At 37.3% G+C, this 18,423-nt stretch overlaps 2 protein-coding genes across 2 annotated transcripts; one reads left to right on the forward strand and one right to left on the reverse strand.

Moving 5' to 3' along the window:
• Nucleotides 1-262: 262 nt before the first annotated feature.
• On the forward strand, nt 263-5,307 carry elac1 (elaC ribonuclease Z 1). The gene is made up of 5 exons (XM_033972937.2): nt 263-527; nt 1,246-1,452; nt 1,904-1,962; nt 2,547-2,757; nt 3,386-5,307. The coding sequence occupies exons 1-5, from the start codon at nt 371-373 to the stop codon at nt 3,862-3,864; spliced, it is 1,113 nt and encodes a 370-aa protein (XP_033828828.1). The 5' UTR covers nt 263-370; the 3' UTR covers nt 3,865-5,307.
• Nucleotides 5,302-15,243, reverse strand: LOC117375986 (mesoderm induction early response protein 3-like). Its single transcript, XM_033972387.2, has 13 exons — nt 15,195-15,243; nt 14,357-14,381; nt 13,735-13,880; nt 13,105-13,227; nt 11,931-12,054; nt 11,624-11,697; nt 11,467-11,539; nt 10,982-11,130; nt 10,511-10,592; nt 9,809-9,903; nt 9,592-9,719; nt 8,996-9,150; nt 5,302-7,761 (listed from the first exon to the last, which is right to left on the reverse strand). Exons 1-13 carry the CDS (start codon nt 15,201-15,203, stop codon nt 7,322-7,324), a joined length of 1,623 nt encoding a protein of 540 aa, XP_033828278.1. The 5' UTR covers nt 15,204-15,243; the 3' UTR covers nt 5,302-7,321.
• Between the last annotated feature and the right edge of the window lie 3,180 nt (nt 15,244-18,423).

Genomic DNA, 18,423 nt, shown 5'->3' on the forward strand with positions numbered 1-18,423 from the left:
AACTTATGTAGATGTAAATTCCAGTTAATTTCAGTTTTAAGTATATATAAATCAGTTTGTTTTCAGTTATTGCTCTTTCCTTGCTTGGCTGGATGTACTTCATAAAAATGTACACATGATGCTTGCTGGATGAGTCAGTGTAATAGATGGTTTATGATTTCTATGATTATTTATTACACAGTTACTATTTCACAAATTAATGGGAGAAAGCTGATGTTTTTAATGTTTTGATGCCCAAAAAGCCTAACGTCAACAGCGTCGCGGGCGTCATACGTCATCATTAATCGACTGTTTGTGTTCTGAAAATATGCGGCGCGTGGCTCATGCTTTCGCTTTACTTTCACTGAATAGAAATTTTTCTGAGTAAATCATGAGCATGGACCTGACGTTCCTGGGCACGGGCTCGGCGTACCCTTCTCCTCACCGCGGGGCATCGGCGCTGGTGCTGCGGACAGACGGGGACTGTTGGCTGTTTGACTGCGGAGAGGGCACACAGACTCAGCTCATGAAGAGCCAGCTCCGAGCCGGTGAGGAGACTCGAGCTACTGGGACAGATGGGGGGCTTTGAAAGTTAGAAGGGTACAAAAAATCAAAAAGCTTGTCGTAATCACCTAGTTGGAGAAGACCACGACCCAATGGGGTTTAAACCACTTTTAATCAATTATAACTAAAAGATCAGAGAAGATTATCATTTCAATATATTCCATACAGTTACTTTACAATTCGGTGTAGTTGCATTCATTCTATAGTAATACATGCCCAGGGTCAGGCTGACGGAAGGCCGACTACTTTTATTCAATAATCAACCTTTCCCATAAAAAGACTTTTCCCAAGAAAAGACTATTTAGTATGTTCATAGTTATCTTTCACCCCCTAGTCACCATACGAATTACACATTTATAGAGGTTTATAGATGGTGAAGTGTCTTGCCCAAGGACACATGGATTTCCAGCTTTGTACTTTTGTCGAAAATATCGAAACTCAACTAAGCCTAACTAAAACTAGTATTGAAACTAGATACTAAATCAGCAAGTACTCATACTAAAAAGGCACATTGATGCTATAATTTAATGTTGATCAATCATGTTATTTTGTCTAAAGAAAAAGTGTTTTTATTATTGTGGTATTGGAAGTGGCATTGTGTATCGAGTCCATTCCTTAATATTGAAATCAAGTTTGAAATTTTAGTATTGTTACAACACTACAATTTTGATTAAGTGATCATTTTTTGTGTTGTCTTCACAGGTAGGATCACTAAGGTGTTTATCTCTCACCTTCATGGGGACCACGTGTTCGGGCTGCCTGGTCTGCTCTGCACTGTGAGCCTGAACATGACCTCTGATCCCCCACAGAGACCCCGCTGTGTGGACATCTTTGGACCTCGTGGGCTCAGACACCTCCTCAGAGTCACTCTGGGGCTGACTGCATCACAGCTGCTCTTCCCTTATGCAGGTATTAGGTCATTAAGAACTGCACTGTCACTCTGAATGAGTGGCAGAGAATTCACCATCCAGTCCTAGGGTTGGCAGTTCACACTGCAAAATTGTTATATATTTCAATATAACAATTATTGAAGTATTACACCTACATTTTCGGTCTATGCCATTTTTATATAAGTACTGCTCTGTCTAAGTATTAAAACCTCTTCTACATTACTACATTAGACTTACTACATTAGTTTCTTTCAGTAGTTGATAAATTGAGATTCATTGATTAACTATTTTCAGCCCTATTACTTTTTTATATATTGCCTCACTGGTTAACTTTCCTCTTTTTGTTAAGTTTGTAGATGTTTGAAATTAATATGTATGGATTTTTAAGAGTAGATCTATTTTTATTTACTTTATTCAGTATTTAGCTGACTGTGTTTACAACAATGCTTGCATTTTTCCTCTTCTTTTAGTTCATGAACTGGAGCCCACATCTGATCAGAGTCCTGAGGAAGGACAGCTCAGCAGGGAGGTGTGTGAGTATTCCTATGGCCAATATAGTTTTAAAGGTGCACTATGTAATTTTTCTGGAGGACCGTATAGTTACTGCTTGTCTCCATTGAGGTGATATTGCTTTACATGGAATGTTCCTCTATATGGCACTTTTTGTCTTCAAGGAAAATGCCTAGCTGGAGAAATAATGCATGTTTTTCAAGTTATATAATATCAGCAATAAAGACACAATTAAATGAATAAATGCTAGAGCTATCAGTTTACTGAATGCTGTGGAGCATCCCAGGCAAAGCAACACATTATTATTATTATTATCAATAATAATAATAATACGCACAAATGTTAAACCTGGTTATTTCAGTTAGTGACTAGACCCTAGAATGTACTATATTACAACAACAAAAAGTGCTTTTTAACAATATTAACTGTAGCTGTTTCATCATCTGTATTAAATATTATTGGTCTATAGAATGTTATGATGTCATCCAAAACCCAGCAATTACTATATAGTACTTACACTTGCTAGTATTACCAAAATATCTATTAGAATTCCCCTTATATTTCATGTAAGGGGAATATTACTTCTATCTCTGTGTTGTTTAGGTGACAATGGAGCACGGGTCCCTCCACCCGCAGGAGCAGGTGGGCCGGAGCATTCCCCTGGATCCCCACTCTGATACTTACCTGCTGTTTGAAGACGAGCGCTTTGAGGTGAAGGCCTTCAGGCTGTATCATCGAGTGCCCTCCTTTGGCTTCTGTGTTCAGGAGAGAGACCGGCCGGGGAGGCTCAAGACTGAACTGCTCAAGGAACTAGGTACTCTTTACTAATGCTAATTGCTAATTTGGTGATTAACAGTATTATGCAGTAACTACTTACAAAGTATAAAATTACTGCAATCATATTACACAGTAATGTAACAAGTTACCATTTAACAGTAATTAGATTATAGTTATAAGAAATGTGTAGTAAAACAGTAGAAAAGATTAACGGGGAGCCAGCAATGTCATATTTTGGTCATAAATTTATATCATATCTGAACCCAAAAGAAGTAAAATTTGATATATAAGTTATGTATTGAGCTGTTTTTTACAGATAGTAATCAGTATTCAACATCAAATTACTTGAAATAAAATCTGAACTGACCTACTGGTGTCATCTGTTAAGCCAATGGTGAACCTTCCACCAGTAATGTTACATAGTGTACCTTTAAAGAAAACTGGTTAAATAACAGAATTCTATTTGATCAATTTGACTGAGTTTGAATTAAAGTTATGCCATTAAATGCATTTACTTTGTTGGGACACTATAATGAAAATACATGAGACGTGAATGTAAACTCACCAGATAATCACCAAAGAGCAATTACCATTCGTTGTCCCACATAGATGTACTTATTATATGAACTTTTTGTCTATTATATCGATCTTTACTTTTCCATCAGGCGTTAAACCAGGTCCACTGTACGGCCGTCTGAAGTCTGGACAGAGCCTGACTCTGGACTGTGGGCGTGTGCTGACCCCAGAGGAGGTACTGGAGGAAGACATCCCGGGGCGAAAGGTGTGTGTGCTGGGTGACTGTAGCTCTGTCCTGGGCTCATCGTCTCGGCAACTGTGTTCTGCAGCAGATATTTTGGTTCACGAGGCCACACTGGGAGATGAGCAGAGGGAGAAGGCAGTGGAGCACGGACACAGCACCCCAAAGATGGCTGCCGCATTGGCCCAGGAATGCAATGTGCGTAAACTGGTGTTGTATCATTTTAGTCAAAGGTACAAACCCTCAACGCTGCAAAAGGAAGGGGAGGGGGACGATATTTGTGAGCTAAAGAGACAGGCTGAGGAAGCTCTACAAGGCACTGGCACTGAGGTGGTGTTAGCAGAGGACTTTCTTACTCTACAAATACTACTAAAAAGGACCAGGTAGCAAAAGATGTTTTGAAGGGCCTGTATTATGCTATTTTCTGATCTATGTTATAATGTTTTGTCCTTCATTCACACGTTTAACACACAAACCCTGCATATTTTGGCTAAGTTCTTCTCAAAAACCGAAAACCTTGTGATGTCATGTGGTAATACAGGAAACCCTCCACTGTTTTTTTTTAACTCCATACACCTTCACTAGAATCATTTGGATGATTTCAGCTCTGGAATTGCTAGTCTCTACTGAGCTAATGGTAAAAGGAGCTGTTAACTTTACGGTACTGCCACTAAATGACATCACAAGGTGAAACAGTGCATTGATCTTTGGAGATGCAGACAGCCTGTTAATTCAGGATGTGTGAATGAAACAAAACTGAACTCTGGGTATATTTTGAGGAGGTAACTACATTGTAAGATGGTTTAATGCTGTTACCTTCTCCTTTTAATTTTGTGGGGTTTTTGGCAGTACTGTAATTACTATTTGGTGTGCAGATTTATGCCAAAGCTTTTAGACCTAAAGTCAGTGCACTGTTTGCATACAGTCATTTATGGCTGGCTGTCATAGTGTGAGTTCAATTTTTTAGTGTACAATGCATTTATTTAGCATTACCCAAGACCAGACTGAATACAATTCTAATAGGTTTTGTGCACAACAGGACCCAGCAACCCCACTGTTAGCGTCACTACTTCCTGTCTTATTGTATCTCTGTGAGGTTTTTGATGATTCACACTAACATTAATAAATAGTTAAATATTTGAAGACACTACATAAATAAAATTAATACTTCAGTGGAGGATCCTTCTGTGTTTAGAAAGAGAGATGTCTCGATGCTAACACTAATGCTGATTTTGAGGTATAATAAATATTAAAACAATGCAACAAACTGAAGCAATCTACATATAAAAATAATTGGGTAGTCTTTATTTTAATTCATTTAAATTTTAATTGGTTGTTTATTTTATGTTTTCCAGTTTTTAATAAAAGCGACTGTTAGCTTTGAGGCAGTGAGCTCGCTAGTGTGTTGCTGTGCACAAAGCCTACTAGAAATTTCAATGCAAGAAAACTCAAATTAAGATTCATTAGAACTGTGTTTAAGAATTGTGAAAGAAATTGCACAATTATATGGATATGTATTTACACAAGGGACCCTAAGCCAATCTAAAGTACTAAGCAGCTATACTCCGTGCTTTAGTCTAGACCCTACCAAAAACAGCCTTTAGAATATGAAATGTATTTATAATCGGTACATAAAGTATTTTTTGTGGTTGCTGTATTTTTAATAATGATGACCATGTTTTCGAACCTTTACCAGAGGTTTATTTCTGGATCTGTACACAAGGTATTAAAGAACAACAGAAAATACAAAATAAAGTTTACCAAAAGAAAAAAAAAATGCGATGTTTATGTACAATTAATATAAACAATAAAGATAGCTTCTGGAACATTTCTTATAGTGAAGTTTGATTGTCTATATTTCTGGATATACATTTTTAGAGTTTTGTAGGTTTTTTTTTATGCACAAAGGTAAGTGTTTCTTTCAAAGGACTTTTTTCCAAAATCACAACTGCCATTTTTCCTTTTTTTTTTAAACTTCAAAACACAATACAAAATATAAAATAAAAGGTGTTTAGTGCTCATCTGCACACAAGTCTTATACCAATAAAATCACATTTTCGAGAGTTCACAGGGTGGTGAAAAAACCTACTTCTACTTTTAATGGCCTTTACATTCGGAAATCTTTATACAAGCCACAGGTGAAATAAATAAGCACTGCACCGCTAAAGCTGGGAGAGCCTGGAGGACTGCATTTAAGAAAAACAATATGGCTCCCCAATAGTGTCGAGCAGCAGTCGTCCCTTTAACCATCAAGACAAATAGAGACAACATTTTCAACAATTCAAGAATTTGGGAGGAAAATCAACTTACACTGCGAATCGAAAACACAAAAATTTCAACACCATAATGGGTAATTTTTTTCAGTGACGCGAGCTAGCATGCGTGATTTCGCTGTCGTTGTGGTAATCAGGCATTTTTCCCCTTCTTTTTAACAATGGAAAAAAAACAAATTGAAACACCCCAACGAAATGAAAAATCCAAAAGATCTGTACATATCTACAAATTATTGCCTTTTACAGAGAAATTAAAACTTTTGTATCAACACAGATTCACAAGTGTAAGAGGTCAGTCATAGACTTTTTAAAGGCTATCTGCTAAGTATTTACATGAGAAGCAAAGAACCAAAAGAGTGAATATATTCTCTGACTGGTTTTAACTTATTATGGGATGCAAGGACATAAAGACGACAACGTCATGGTGATTTACATGGCGGACATTATGTACCCCTGAAAACAAACATAGCACAAATATGCATAGATAAATTAAGTAAACACAACTACTGCATCCAATCCACAATGACCTGCTAAACATGGTACAATTCACAATTAAAGACTTCAGTCGAGAGAAAAAACAATGCTACTTAGAAAATGGCGACCGATAGAATATACAAAGTTCTGGCAAAAGAAGTAACCATAAATAAATACTGCGAGTAGGTACACCCATCTTTAAGTGGAGAGAGCAGCTAATTTGGGATGACAATTGGGATTTGCCTTAAAGGCTCAGAAATAACTGATAAATGTAATGCGATAAGATACTATTGACGTCAATGGCTATCAGCTAACGTATTAAATAAGAATACTAAAGTTTGCCGACACTAGGAACACACCAGGCATGATATTCAAAAAGAAAATGGATAAAACTACAGGTGAGATTTGGGTTGAACTTCTAATAAAAACAGACATTCACATGTTCCAGTTTGGCCACTTTGAACAGTTTAAACTTTAAAGTAAACAGCAGCAACACACATGCTTCCATAAAAGAAAGAAATGGAGGGGGAGGGAGAGAGAGAAAGGGAGGAGGAGGAGGAGAGGAAGAGGAGAGAAGGACAGGAGGGAGAGGACAGGGAGAACACCAGACAGTTCAGGTTTCACCCCCTGCTTTAGCCCCAGCTCCACTCGATGCTAGTGTTTCGTTCAAATGCAAAGAATGAGGTGACCCAAAAGTACCTGTAAACCAAACACTAAAAGTACCACTTCAAACCACACACAGCAACACTAAAGGAGGAGGACTAAGCTAATTTGGCAGCTGAACAAAATGGCAGGATAAGAAGGAGCTCTGGAGATGTTGTGTTTAAATATGAGGAAGATACACAACTCTCCAACTGCAGCCTCGGGCCCCACTGTACATGGACGTTACACATCAAGAACGCAACTAAATAAAATTAAATGGCTATATAAACTCTTGAGAGAAATCAAGATTTAGTTCTATATGGTAGACATCACTGATGTCATATTACACAAATGAAAAAGTAGATTCATATACATATATATAGATATATATAATAGAATTTAAACAAATGGGATTCTCCAATGAGGTCAGTCTTATGTACAATAGAAGACAGTTATCACTCGGACTGAAGTGCTGCAGTGTGCGGCGTGTGGTGCCGCGCGTGTGCGCTCAGAAACCCGTTGGGCTCTGCACTGTTGGACAAACTGCCGAAGTCTGTGACGGAGACGGCCATCTTGGCCCCGGTGATTCTGTGGTGATGAGTCGAACTGCGCCGTGACTCAAAGTCCAGACCGCCCACAGACACGTCACTCATGAATGAGTCGGGCAGCGCCATCTTGAGTCTTTTGGACGGCCGCTCACAGCCCAGGTCCGAGTGGTAGAAACCTGCGTCCAGCATGTTCAAGCAGTCGGGATCTCCTCCGTTGGACGGGAAGCCAAGGGGCTCCTCGTGGTTCAGGGGTCCGCGGTGCAGAGTCTCCAGAGGAGAGAACGAGTAGGAGTCCAGACAGCTGACCTCCGCAGGGCTGCACACTGTGGCTACAGTGTTACTCAACGCTGCAAAGAGCACAGACAAGAGTGATGATCAGTGAATGCGCTTTATGTCAACACGTGTTTTGGAACTGTTTAGCATGAGAAAGTTAGTGGGAAACCATAAGTCCTCCTAGTAGGCGCCCCATCCACTCTCTCCAAATCTAACAGCTTTTCAATCAACATCAACAACTCAACTGTCCATCCTTCCCCTCAGGTAAAGAGTCTGGGTGTCATCCTCGACAGTACACTTTCCTTTCACTCACACATCAATAATGTCACCCGGTCTGCATATTTCCACTTACGCAATATCTCTCGTCTTCGCCCCTCCCTCACTCCTAACACCACTGCCATTCTAGTCCACAGCCTTGTAACTTCCCGCATTGATTACTGTAACTCTCTTCTCTTTGGTCTCCCCAATAAATCCCTTCAGAAACTGCAGCTCCTTCAGAACTCTGCAGCCCGGGTCATAACACAGACCCCCACTATCCACCACATCACCCCCGTCCTACAACAACTCCACAGGCTCCCCATAAAACAGAGAATTAACTTCAAAATACTAAATACCACCTTCAAAGCAATACACAACCTAGCCCCTTCATACATATCTCACCTCTTCCACATTGTTGCTCCTGCCCGCACTCTCCGCTCCTCCTCTCTCCAGCTCACTGTACCCTCTGCCCGACTTGTGACCATGGGGAACAGGGCTCTGCCCCCCAGCTCTGGAACTCTCTCCCTCCTGATCTCCGCACCTTACTCTCTTCCACTCTACAAATCCAGACTCAAAACTCACCTGTTCAGACTGTCCTATCTCTTGTAACCAACCACACATCTTTGATCAATCAGTTTTTTGTCATGTTTTATTGTATTTGTATGTTTTTTTCAAATTTTTATCTTGTTCAGTGTCCTTGGGTGTTTTCAAAGGCGCTTATAAATAAAATGCATTATTATTATTATTATTATTATTATTATTATTATTATTATTATTATTATTATTATTATTATTATTATTAATAATAATAATAATAATAATAATAATAATAAGTGTATCAGTGTTCAATTCAGAAGGATCCATCAGTAGAAACCAAAACAGGAAACCATTGTTCAGAAAGACTTGCATGGATTACATTTTTATTAATGTGTAATATATCAATCAAAAAATGTGTGCAAGTGGATTCTCTGCTACTGTTCATTATTGAGATGAACTCAAGACGAAAGTGTGTATATGGCAGGTGACTGAGTTGTGCAGACAGGAGCGCACCTGTCAGGTCGCTGGCTGTGATAGAGTTGAGCAGACTGAGCTGTTGGTCTGTGGTCGTCTCTAGTCTCCCCCCTCCTCCGGCTCCAGAACACACAGACGAAGAGCTGTCTACAGCCAGACCCTCAGCCTCATCCACCAGCCGATCCATCAGGTCTCTGCAGAGAAACAATACACCAGTCAAATCCACACAATCTCTTTAATTTAGCCAATCAATGAAGTAATCATTACAACAATTATCACTTAACTACCAGCGAGATATGAGGGGTTTTTTCATCCTTCAAGTTATTAGAATTACATATTTTCATGGTTTAGTCCCATTTTAGCCCCAAGTTAGACCTGATACGGTCCAGGTTTAGATCGGGTGGTACCCTGAAAGCCAACAATTTTCTTCTTGTACTTGGTGTAAGAAGTTTGAGGACTTGACTACAAAACAAGCTCACTTTCATTATTTACCACAAATTCTGAAGGTTCTTTGACATTACTTATTTTTTTTATGAGCACACATTTAACAATTTGACAAATTATTACAAGCAATTAATTGATTATTAATAAATACCTTAAACAATTTTTCACTTTCAGCTCACTGTAGTACTCACGTTACACCAGGATAGCTGCTGTACTTCTTTTTGCCAAATCGATTCTGCTGCACAAAGAAGTCGAAGCGTTCAGACTTCTTCCACATATAGTAAAACGCCACACACTCTGCTACACTTCTGGTCGGGACCTGAGAAGAAGTGAAAAATTAAATTAGAAAAAGCGCAGTCATTTTTTACACAATTTTCTCCTTGTGGAAACAATTGACTGTGGTCATACTTTGTGTTTCTGGATGAGGTGGAAGTTCTTATCATACATCTGTAGTGCATGTTCAAAGTTTTTACACTCCTCTTCTGACCACGGAGGGGATTTTTCTGAAAAAAAAACATCCAATGAGGGATGCCATCATTAATAGGAATCATCAAGTCAATTAATAAAAAGAAGGAAATTCTTGTTTGAGTAAAGATGTGTCCTGGTGATGGAGCCAAAGCGCTCAAAACTATTACTTTTCTATGTATCTGACCCAAACTGCACTCACAAGACTACATCTGAACTGGAACTCGAACAGCTCAAAAACCGCTATTTACACAGAAATAAGAGCTATGAAACAATATTTATTTGCAGACATAAAGCCAGTTTAAACTTGTCATTTTGATTTTTAAATGCATTAATTCTGATAAAATCAATATATGTTAAACTCACAAGAATAATACATTTTCAAATTTGAGAAAGCTCTTTGGTACATGCTTACACTAATCTGTCTTAAAAACAACAAAATAAATGCCAATAGAAGTAATAATAGTCCATTGTTGCAATCCTACACAAAACCGAATTAAGTAGTCCTATATCAATTTACTCATTCTAGTATGACCATAGTCAAAACATTATTGGAAACTAAATAAAAATGCAGTTGACCAAATAATATTGTTTTAACTAACTTATACAAGCCCTATCGATATCGCATATTTTAAACATACATACCTTTTGAGGACTTGAGGTGACTGCAGTATCTCTCCAGTGCTTCCCGGGTGTTGTAGTTACACTTTACCAGCTCATGCAAAGCCTATGACAAATGTACACAAATACTCAATAATACTCAAATGAACAATTGTATGATTTACTCCCATACTTGTTGCCGTCGACTACCACCACCACTTAGTATATTGGCATACAGTTATGGCAGAAATTATTGATAGGCTGAATATTACGTTTTTTAGCATATACCCAGTTCTTGAAAAGATATAAACTCATGCCACAAGGAGTCAATATTTGACTTATATTTATACAAAAAAATTGATGGATTTCATGTTTAGTGAAAACATGAAATCCATCAAATGTTTTTGTGAATGCACTTATGGAAGTCACCATATTGTTTTGTAGTTTTGTTTATGTCTACTGAACACTTATTGCAAACAAATTAACCTTAATGCAATTAGAGTATAATAGTCTAACCTGCTCATTGTCCCTCACGTGTGGCCCTGCTTTGTCACATCCCAATTTCTCCTCAAACGTCCGCGATGCCACATCAATGAGGAAACTCCGAACTTTGTTTTCTGACAAAGTCGCCGGGCTCCACAACAACTCATCCTCTTCTTCATAAGCTGAAGAGATGAACATGTTATTCAAACTGGTGTCAATTAGGGCAGCACAAAAGTAATGATATCTCAATACTGGCTAACACAATTATCAATATCACAACATACTTAATGCAGCACACCACCACAGCACTCCACTGGACAGAAATGTAGTTTTTATAATGAAGAAAAAAAAAAAAATGTAACTGATTAACTGTATTTTGTAATACTGTATAATAAATAAAAGCGATAATATCAATATGGCATTACATAAAAATTATATTGCAATAGTTTCCAATATCATGCAGGCCTAGTGACTCTTAAGTCCTAAACAATGGAGGCAAAACATAGAAAAACAATTACCATTTTCCTCATCCTTGTAGTGACATAGGCAAGAGGGGACTTCTGCCTGGTATTCAGAGCCCACTTGGATTTCCTAAAAGAAAATGCATATAATATATCAGCTTGCATTATTGTAGACATTAGAACATAGTATGAGTATAATAAATGAGTTCTGTACTTTTCTGGAGTCTTCAGGGCTCGGGCCGTCATCATCACAATCTGACTCTTTATCTCCATCAGAAATGGCATTTGCTGAAAAAAAAAAAAAAATCTTTTTAAAAATACTACATTATTATAAGAGATTCCTTCAATTGCTGTGATTTTTCCAGCACTGTCAACAAGAGTGCCATTTTTGGACTAGCCTTTACAAATAATAATGTAGAAATCTATCTATAAGAATTCTTCATCTATAAAAAATTTTTTTTTTTTAGTTTTATTACAATTACAATCAAACAAGAAAACAATGTGAAGTTTTAAGGACTTACATCGCAGGGTTCTGGGGAAGAAGTCTGTGGTCTCGTGTGAGGTGACGGATGGAGTCAGATCATCAGCAGAGGACTGAGTCTCCTCCTCGTAGTCCCCCGACAGCAGATCTTTGGCTATCTCCTCCTGTGGCACAAGCACACGCCCCATTAGAAAACAGCATTACTATATACCAATTACAAACAACACAATTTAATACTACATACATAGACAAATATTATTGGGTCACACATGAAATTATTTAAACACAAAAATTACATACTCATACAATATGTAATCAATGAATTTAATAAAATGTTAATTAAAATATTAAATGATTTCTGTACACAGAACTACTAGACTATTAAAATGACTATTAAAAATAATAGTTAACCATTTTTAATAGTCTGGTTCTGGTTCATGCAGACTTGAAAATGTTTTTTAACCCTATAGCGTCGAAGGCTATCGTTGCCGATAGAGTGTGGTTGCGGACTTTCCAGCAGCGTAACTCCAGTCGTGCTCTCATGTAAATTCAAACGGCGACTCAAAGCGGAGGCACACTAAATATTTTGCCATCATTACGGTAATCTGCCTCTGTTGTCCCTCGAAGGTGACGAATGAGAGCGCGGTGCTGCGGGGATTTTCCCAGTCATTTATTCGATGCGTAAAAGAAAAAATACGGATGGATATGTAAAATAGAAGTAGTTGTGTGAAAAAATGCAGTAAATTCTGATACTTCGTTTAAGATGATTTTTATGGCTAATAAAAGAATAAAAGTCTAGGTGACCTATACTGGCCCATAGTGTGCTCAGTCCTTAAAGGGTTAACAAAGACAATGGCATTATTAAATAAAATGTCATAAAAAGAACAAACTATTTTTTGGTTATATTTCCACCTTCATCTGCTTAAAATGCGTAATATACAAAATATATACAATAGAAATAAATGTTTGATAGGAAAAAAAAAAGAAAAAAAAAAGCTAATTAGTTTCAGACCTAACCAATCTACAGATTTGTAATTTATTCAGTTGAGTGTTAAATTTACATATATAGACAGACATTAACTAGGGAAATGAAATACATGAGTAGATTAATATGGTAGCATTAACATAACACAAGGTTATCAAATACAGATACAATTCTACACTAAATATTACCACATAGAAAATATGTGGGTGTGATCAAAACTCAGGATTACCTTGTCTAACGTCATGTCTGGCAGCTCATCGGTCAGATCGCCTGAAGAACTGTCTATACTGGAGCCAACAGAGGCTTCACACCGATACATCGCCAACAACTCTTCCAGCGGCATGTTTCCCTCCTGAAAAATACAAAAAAGCCATTAAATTTTATATTACTGTGCATTCAGTCATGCAGTCAGTTTATATGGAGTGTTATTAATACATCAACAATAATGTCATCTATTGATAATGTATCACCATCTTTTATGATACTGATAAAATCTTTTTTTGCAATTAGCACATTTCTGATTTAGCACATTTCTAAGTCTGTACATGTTGTCAAATTAACAAAGACAATTAAGGAAAATATTTGCATACTCTATTAAATATTACAGTTTGGTTTCCATTTATTTATATTTTTTGCATTTTTCTCTCATTATAGCCAGTGTATACAAAGTTCTAATTATGCACATCTTTGAAACAATTGCATTAAATGAAATGCAAAAGCATTAAAATATCACATAACATATTATAATATATATAATTATATATTCACAAGTTCTGTAGCAGTTTGACTCTCCATCATATTTTACACAAAGACCATCAGAAAATTATAAACTTGTATATATGTATGTATCCATTTTTACCTTCTCCAGATCTGCAAGCTCCGAACTGATGTTGCTGCCTCCTTCCTGAGACTCTTCCTCCTCTAAAGTCCTCTCATCATCGTACTCATGGACTAACATCTCTGCTGTGGGATCAAAGTCATGATCCTCTGACGATAAAGAGCCAACTGAAGAAAAAAAAAAAGGGAAAAATATGTGTTACATTCTCAGTTACAATTATGATTAGATCACAATAACAACTGTTACAAAAAAAAAAATCACAATAATTTATAATATTAAGCCACTTAATGCCACTGATATGTTATCCACACACCATCCAAATCCCAGACATTTGATGCTTTTTCAAAATAAGGTTATATATCATATAACAGGAGTTGCAATGAGTATCTGTTACAATAAAAAAATATGCAATCTATACAAGCCAGCTGATATTTCAAAATAATGACCATTGGCAGTACAAAATATAAACAGAAAAAAGTCACTCCTTGTGCAAAAAAAGTATGATAAATAGAAAAAACTGTATGGTAATTATTGTGAGAGGCCTTAGTATTGGTTTACAATTTATACCTTCAAATCCATTAGATGTATTTATTATGAATCAGTAATTTGTTGTCTATACTGTCAAGCAAAGCATACATCTTACCTGGGCTTGAACTCCCTAGGGAAGCCTGCAAAAAAGAAACGCGGAAATGAATAATAATTGAGAAAAGGTGGAACATATGGCTATATTTGCAGATAAATTGGCATATTTACAGTTAAAAGCAATAGTTTCTGTCACGGAATTTAAACGGCTTCGTTTTCCCACCAAAACAGACGGACGGCGAAGCAGCGCTCACGGCACTGGTGTAAATGGACAATTATCAAACCACTAACCTGCAAAAAACTGTATAAAAACGCGACACTAAACAAAATTAAAGCCACAACCCACGCTTATTTCTGCGCATCTTAGTAAAATGCGATAAATCTGTGTCATTTGATAGGGATTTCACGGAGGGCTTGCGATCTATGCTGTGTCGGCTTCTCAAAGTGTTAGCTTAGCCTCAGAAAACCAATGCATCGGACAACAAACACTAATTTGTGCCTTTGCGCGGCTTTACATTCGACAGACATCAACATTATAAGCGACAAACTTATCACACAATAGCCCAGTGGAGTAAAAATCATTTTCTAATAATCAAACTTGGATGTTATTGTTTTTTTTCCTCTCAACGGCAAGCTAACATTAAATTTACGTATCAATTTACACAGCCGCTACGCTACAGCTGAGAGCGACGGCGCAGCGGCCTGCGAGTGGAGGATCAGACCTGGCCTTTAAACGTACTTTAACGATCAAAAACACAACATCGAGCCCCAAATCACGGTGTATACGTGGCAAAAAGCGTTATACACCCAATCGATAGCATACAAGGTGGAAATACGAAGCCAAAATGTTACAAATATCGAGTTACATACGGTAGCTTCTCCCCTGTTTTCCCTCTTACCTCCGCCATATTGGTACCTTTAGCTGGTGGGCGGGCGCTTTGTGCCTCAATACCCGGATGAGCACTTTCAGCCAATCACAGAGCAGCAGCGGGCCTGAGTCGTGACCGTACGTGACGTGACGCCGTGTATACACTGACCGCAAATACGATGCGGTACCGGACTCGCGCGGCTCTGGCAAGACTAGAGTCCTTAAAATCAGTGCGCCCTGCCACACCGACCCCGGCGGAGTGCGGGTCAGGGTAAGGCGCGGGTCTGCAGAAAGTACCGGCAAGTAGTCCATTTTCGCGGGTATGGCAGGGGTGTTATGAGGTTTAAAAGTCATATTGCGTGAGCCCACTTGAAAGTGCTGTGCTTATACGCAGCGCAGTTGTCGTCGTCGGTGTAACAGGCTTTCTGTAAGTGACCCGCTTAAAGTACGGACCGGACCCGCTTGCGATCGGTATAAATCCGGCGCGACGCTGTTTAAACGAGCCACTGACGCACGGACAGGCTCTGGTGGAATACACTGGAAATACAGCATAAAATTATAAAACATGCAAAAGTAGGCCTACTTATATGATGAAGAACGGAATAGGGAATTTGTACTGCCTTTTCTGCCCACTGACTTACTGAAAAATAAAGTAAATACCAAAATCATTTCTCATACACCAAGCTAATAAATTGTTTGGTGGCTTGGTGTAATTATATATATATATATATATATATATATATATATATATATATATATATATATATATATATATATATATATATATATATATATAAATTCCCACAAAAGTAGAAGTAGCCAATTCTCTGTAGGTCTCTTCATCCTCTAATTCAGAGAAAAACACTGCCATAATTTGTATCCTATCACCTGACAACCTTTCCCTAAGCACTTTGTTTTTTGAGTTTATGTGTAATATGCCTACGATAAAGTACACCTAATAATGCACAAAGGCTATCCATTTACAAATTTACACATACAGAAACCTGGCAATGTACTATAAAAATTTGACAAACTCTTCAATATTTATTTTATTTATTTATGATTTATCAAAACCACTCCCTTAATTGAAGTCACAATGTATTAAAATATGTGGAATTTTCAAACACCAAATCCCTTGTGCAGCTTAATATACCTTTAGCCAGCAGGAGGAGCCTTCAGAACTTTGCAGAATCTGCTGTAAATGGCTCATTTTACTGTAGCGGTGCTCCTAGTGCAAGTTGTTCTGTGGTCAGTCATTCTTTGCACTTGGTGCCTGTAAACTTATCTTAAAGGTAGAGCAGCCCTGGGCCCTATAACAAGAGGCATGACTGCACCAACATCTAACCAGTTACATTCACACACACACAAGGTGGCCAAAGCGTCTTGCTCAAGGACACAACATCAGCATAAACTGGTTAAAGTGCTCTTCACAGCAGAATCACCAGCCGCCTTTCACTGTAAACCCAACAACAAACATTAAATACTGAAAATGAACCCCACACTTTGTGGTGATGGGCCTGGGAATCAGGTGTGACAATATTAAATAAAGAATTAAGAAAAAAAATCATTTGTAGTTGCATAATTAAATTAGTAGTTGCATAAAAGGCTGTCAAAATGTGTTGAAATGCAGAACCAAATCTGCATTGTTTTGGGAAACAACAATAGAGGTCAAAGGTTGAAAAAACTAAAAAACAAACAATGTGAATAGTTTAGCTGTATTCTGTCTTTCCATAGTACAAAAAGCATTATATTGGTTGGTGGCTACAAGCTAAAAATAACTGAATTGGGCAAAATAATGGACTTTAGGTTACTTTGCTTTCTCACTGGGCCATCTGTAAAAAACAGCCTAATAGCACTCGCAAGTTTTTGATAACTGTTGACATTATGCGTTAGTGTAATATATGGTCTGTGCTGATCTAAACACAGCTCCATCTTGTGCTCTGGAGTTTACAATGTCTGATGATTCACTGCTCACAGCCTTTACTTTTTTACAATGTCTCAATTCATTTGTCAACAATGTTTCATATGAAAATTGTATTAACATGCACAAATGTTTAGATTCAGGTGTAAAGTGATGGTTAAAAGGCCAGGAAAAATTGGAGATGAATGATGGATCGATGTAAAAAATTATTATAAAAAGATAGGAACAAGAAAAAAGTATTTATTGAAATGTCATTCTTCTGAAAGATTGCTTGAGAGCATGATTACGGTATTAAAAGTGGTTAGAAATCAGCCAGCTTAATAAGTAAATAAAGCAACATTAAAAAAACAGCTAAAATGATAAAAAATGATTCCCTCTGTTCTATAGCTGCCTTATTCAAGAATGACCTCTTAGAACTTCCTCACGATATTACTACCTTAACATTAACCAACCTGGTCACAGTGCAAGGTCCTCAAAAATGCCAATTGTGCAGATTAAATTGTAAAAATCCATACACAGCAAAAGATTCATCTATGAACAAAAACGCTCAAAATTATATTTATTTATTCAAGAAATGTTTGTCAGTTTAGTGTCATTTTTACCATGTGATGCATTTCTGGGGGCCACATTTTTGGACTGGACCAGGTAACTGATTGTGATTGGCCACAGTATAATAATAATAATAATAATAATAATAATAATAATAATACAAAATAATAATCGTGGATATTTTAGGTGAAAAGTTCAATTCAATCTTTACTCGAAAAGGTTGCTTTTTCTTGCTGTTTATGTGACAAGAACCTTGCAGTCAGAATGTTTGATTTCATAAAAGTCACATATTTGAGGAATGGTAATCTTTTAGACAAAGGTAGTGAAGAAAATGAAGGACTCTGCTGTTGTTTGAACTTGGTGCCAGTGATTGTGAAAAATCACACAATTGTTTCTTCTCACAATAACTGTAACACTAAAATTGTATATTGTGGCAACTCTATTGTCGGTACACCCAGGTGGACCTTCAAGGAAAAACTACTTTAAATTCAATGTGCATCAAAATGACTTTTTCTTTTCCAATTCTTGTAAACATCAACACAACATGAGTCACTTCCACTTCCATATATGGTGCTTTTAAACAGTGGTGGAAGAAGTACTCAATGTTGTACAGAAGTACAGATACCAGAGGAAAAAAAAAAAAAAAAAAAACTCAAATAAAAGTATCACATGAAAAAATATATTTGAGTAAAAGTTAAAAGTACCTGTTTAAACATATTTCACGCAGATTTTGAGATATAATAAAGCTTAAAATGTAGTGATTCTGATAAAGATTTGTGCTGAATTTTGT

This window comes from Periophthalmus magnuspinnatus, chromosome 9 (genome assembly GCF_009829125.3).
Source record: "Periophthalmus magnuspinnatus isolate fPerMag1 chromosome 9, fPerMag1.2.pri, whole genome shotgun sequence".
Taxonomy (NCBI): domain Eukaryota; kingdom Metazoa; phylum Chordata; class Actinopteri; order Gobiiformes; family Gobiidae; genus Periophthalmus; species Periophthalmus magnuspinnatus.